This window comes from Bison bison, unplaced genomic scaffold, assembly GCF_000754665.1.
Source record: "Bison bison bison isolate TAMUID 2011002044 unplaced genomic scaffold, Bison_UMD1.0 scf7180017864525, whole genome shotgun sequence".
Taxonomy (NCBI): domain Eukaryota; kingdom Metazoa; phylum Chordata; class Mammalia; order Artiodactyla; family Bovidae; genus Bison; species Bison bison.
Window position 1 is genome coordinate 1,831,823 of NW_011495076.1, and position 4,659 is coordinate 1,836,481.

Consider the following 4,659-nt stretch of genomic DNA (forward strand, 5'->3'; position numbering starts at 1 on the left):
AGACTTTTTGCTGGGCTAAAAATCGGGAGACAAAACCCGGGCTGGCGGTGGGGGGTCCGCTTTCCCAGCCCCCAGCCAGGAGGACCGGTGGTAGGCATAGCGGTACCTCTTGTTGTCCACAGGGACGATGTCCATCAGGACTATGTACTTGGCCTCAGAATCCACACCGGAAAAGGACACACGGATGGTAGGAAACATCCTCCTGACACAGTGAGACAAAGAGAATTACCAGAATTAGAGAGGAAGAGAGGTCCCTTCCCTCTCTACCCAGCCCCCAAACTCTTTGTTTCCTGCAAAGCCACAGAGACGTGAATACAGAGACTGACCTTCTCCCAAGCCTAGATAATCTTAAGTGTCATCTCTACAGGAGTCCTCATTAATACCCAAAGGTCTGCAATTAGGGAAAATCCTGTGCTATATCATCAAGCCCATTAGGCTCTGAAGCGAAGTCTCCAGAGCAGAGAGAGTCCTGTATGTTGCAGGGAGAAAACTCACCCCTGCCTTAGTAGAAAGCCAGAACGGAGTTCTCAGGTTGGTTTTCTTTTTGGGAGACTCTGAGAGGGTGCATCCCAGAGACCTGAGAGCTGGAGCAGTCAGGCGCCAAGGGGCCACCGATCCCTAACCCTTAGCCCCAGTCCCAGGAACTGCCTTCCTGCCTTCCCTGAATCAGCCCCGACTCGACTTCGGCGTCGAGGGGCCCCGCACCAGAGCTCCTTCCTACCAGGAGTGTGGTCATTTCAAATTTCATTCCATCTCCCTGATTTTAATTTTAGTTTTTAATGGGAGCTTCTGCAAATAAAAGGAAGATAAAAAGGTGATAAAAAGGAATCCATCTGCCTCGCTCACAACATGGAGCAGCCCACCTTGCACCGCAGCAGGCACAAGTCGAGTTCCTGCTTCCCTCCAGATGCAAACTCAGCACCCAAAAGACACAACAGGCTGCAGGGAGGAAGAGGGCCCAGTCTCTTGCCCTTAGGGTGGGGGTAGGGCTTCCTATAGCCAGATCCCAAGAAAGCAAATGCCTGGACATCTGTCTCAGTAGGTCTTACCAAAAGCAAGTCAATGGAAGGAAACCCTCCTTGAGCAAAGCTTCCTCTTCAAGCTCAGTACTGGCAGTTTCACCCAGCTCCTGGAGACTCCCTATGCCGCACAGGGCACCGTTCCCTCCTCCCCACTCCTCAGCCCACAAGGCCCTCCTGCTACCTGCCAGACTTGGTGATGATCATCTCCGTGCCTAACTCATGGAATTTGTCCCAGAGCTCCTTGGTCTCCAGGCTGCAGGCAATTTTGGCCATTTCCTCGCTGGGGATGATGGGGGTGGTGGGGATCAGTGGCTCAGTGCACAGAGAGGAGGAGGAGGGGCTGCTGCTGCCCGCACCGCTGCCACCAAACTCCCCGTGAGCATCTAGGCTGGTCAGCTCTCCCAGGGGCTGAGCGCAGGAAGACTTCTCAACAAATTGTTCTGCAGGCAAAAAGAATTGAGAATGACAGCTAATCCTGTCAGTCAGAGATATAAGAAGGACAGCAGCACAACTAAAATAGGTACCTAGATTTGACTTTGGAAAGTTACGCTCAGGATGTCCAGGAGGGCAGTGAAGACCATTCACTATACAAACCAAGCCTGAGAGTCCTGTGGAGTGACATGGCTCCTGCTTGCTTGCTTGCTGAACCAAATGAATGAGTTCTAGGACCAGTTCTTGTTACCATTACTTGAAACCCATTTTGGAGAGGAAAAAATGTGAGGAGTGGATAATGGGGACGACAATGATCATAAAGAATTAAAAACAAATATTCCTGTTGTTATCCCTCCACATTCTTCTCAGTTTGTGGGTCCTGGTACCAGTTCTTCCTCTCTGACAAAGAGAAGACACTTTTTCCACGGAGATCAAAGCAGCAAAAATATCAGTTCCTTCCTCACTTTGAGAGGAACCTCCCTTCCCTCCTGAAGCCCTCTCCCCATGAGAGAAAATGAAAAGGGGGTGTGGTTTGCTGTGGTGTTGGGAATGTGTTGTTTTTTTTTAATTAAGTCACTTCACTTCTTTGCCCAGTTCTCAGTTTCCCAGACTTTCAAATGTTAGATTGGAACATTTTTATAATTTCCCTCCCAGTCTGAGAGATCTTATGAAAGACTAACATATTGCTTGTTAAATCACGGGAGTACGCTCTCCGATTTTTTGGACTTGGCTTGAAACAATTACTTGAGGGACAATGTGTGTATTTTCTCTCTCTCAAAAAATGTTCTGTGAGGAAAAGAACCCCAAACCCAGACTAGCAGAGTGTTAAAGTAGGAAGAACAGTTTTCCATCAACCATCAGGCTGGAATACCACTGCCTATGAACCAAACATTCTCCTCCACAGCTGATAAGGGCCTGGGACTACACCAGTCACTTTGATGGAATACAGGAGGAGTTTTGTAATTGGCCCAATTATCTTGCGTCCCTTAAAAAAGAAACTACTTGAATCGACAATGTGAAACTGAACTCCAAAACAACTCTGTTCTAAGTGCCTTCAAGGAATTGAAACAAGTTCTAAGTACACACACACACACACACACACACACACAATGTTTTATTTCTCTTTGACTTGGGGCAGGCAAGCAAGAGGTAGAGAATTTTAACCTTCTCTTACAATAATAATCCAACTCACGGAAAAAATTTTAAATAGGAATAATCAAATTAATGATCATATCCTTGTTTTCAAATTCAAAGAGAACCATGCGATCACAAAATTATATTTTCTACTAATATTTTCAGAAACACATTCACATAACATCTTTATAGAGAATTAATAAGTAGCCTTAAAATTTTTCTGACAATTGAAAAAGGCAAATTCCCTAAGCTCCAAACTAACCAGTGTGTCAGGATTGGGAAATGGAAGAAAAAAATGATACAGAAATGTTCTGACACAATATTTTATGTCAGTTATATCTCAATTTTAAAAAATTTAATGACTTAGTTGTCTGAGGTGGTTCTTTTGAATAGACCTAATGTGTTTGAATGAGCAGTCATGAGACACCTCTGACTCTCACCCTACAGTTTCTTTAGCATCTGGCTAGTGTTGCATTCTCTCTTAAAAGGTATTTCACGTGCTGGAGTCCTTGGATTATAGTCAGTTAATAGTGCTCTGTTGAACTGGCCCTAGAAAGGGACTAAGATGCCTTCAGGTTCTTTCAGAGCCTGTCTCAAAAGCCCCAGGGCAGGAAGGATGCTCATTTTACAGACTGGAATGAAGTGGGGGTGCTTTGAGCTGTGAATGGTTTTATAGTTTAGAATTCAGAGGAAGGTGTTTTTTTCCCCCTCAGGAAAGTAGAGAAGGAAGCAATGTTGAAACGACAGGAGAGCTGAGGCTAACATGTTTCCCAGTCTACTGTACATCTATCAGGAATTTTAACCTGAAATTCTCTTTTCCTGCTAGCTGCCAAACAGTAATGGGGGCATTTATTTATAAAGAATTTGGAGGCCTCCTAAATAGGAGTGGATAATGTTGGGAAGGGCCACAAAGTTAACTTTGAAATTGGTGGTGAATTTTTTTCTGCACAGTTGGAGTTTATCTGATTGGTTATTTCCATTTCTTTGGCAGGTTTACATTTACACGGGAGGTTAGATGGGAAGAACCAGGGAAAGGGAGTGAAAACCATGGAGGAGAGACTTTTTGACATGTTTTCTGCAGATCTTCCTGTTTCCTTTGCCTTGGTTCTAAGTTTCTGCAGGGATTGTAGCTCTCTCTTCTCTCTGCAGAGGCCCCTTATTTTTCTTCTCTAACATTTCATCTTCCATATTATTATTGTGTTTCAAGGTGTGAGATGTTAAAATGTTGAGAAAGGACAGGGAGAAGAAAAAAATTGAATTTAAAAAGTTTAAAAAAATTAGCCTGTTTACTTGATGCTTTTCACTGTTTTAGGGCAACCAGATGATCAGGATGTGAACTAATTATTACCCAGGGACCCAGAAGGTGATGATGAGAACACTTCTTTCTCCCAGTTGTGAAGGGACTTGAAACACATCTCCAGCAGTTTCTTTCTCACACTTTTCACTCGTGCTAAGGGGAGTATAGTCACTTTTCTCCCTTTTCTCTGAGCATAGTGTCTTCTATAAATGGTAAAGGTTGTTAAATAAACAGTATAGCTAAAAGTTGAAGAATCTGGGAAATGGTTACTGGCTAATGTTTTTGCCAACCTCCACTGAAAGTGACAGCAGCTATGAAATGTCTTACTGATATATCTGGAGCTTCTCTGAAGAAAATGGTTCATTCCGCTAGAAGTGGCTTATTCTACAGCACCTGACAGGGGTCTTAAGGAGCTGACTTTGTGTAATCTATTCAAGTCAGGGAAAAACAAAATTAAACGTGTTTCTTGTGAAGTGACAGTCTCCTTGGTTGCAAATGCACAAGCAGGTGTTAGATGCATCATAAATTCTGTCGAGTCTTAAAAAGGGGCTTTTATCATTATTCATCTCTAAATCTTTTACCTCAAAAATGTTACAGACACACACACACACCCCGGATGTTCGACCTGACAAAAGGATTCTAGACAAATCGTAAGGAAAGCGACATATGAGGTAAGAAACTGGTTGCATATAACAACACTGTGAAGCCCCCAAAGAATCTGAGTCTAAGAGGAAAAAAAAAAAAATTTCCCACCCGCAACGTACAGTCTATGGC

At 43.8% G+C, this 4,659-nt stretch overlaps 1 protein-coding gene across 1 annotated transcript in view; it reads right to left on the reverse strand.

Annotated features, from left to right (window-relative positions):
- Positions 1–4,659, reverse strand: part of TBX20 (T-box 20) — a 46,968-nt gene that overhangs the window by 41,534 nt on the left and 775 nt on the right. Inside the window, exons 2-3 of the mRNA XM_010831144.1 lie at positions 1,204–1,462; positions 32–202 (exon numbers count right to left, since the gene is read on the reverse strand). Coding sequence (XP_010829446.1) covers positions 32–202; positions 1,204–1,462 — 430 coding nt within the window. The remainder of the gene's footprint in view (positions 1–31; positions 203–1,203; positions 1,463–4,659) is intronic.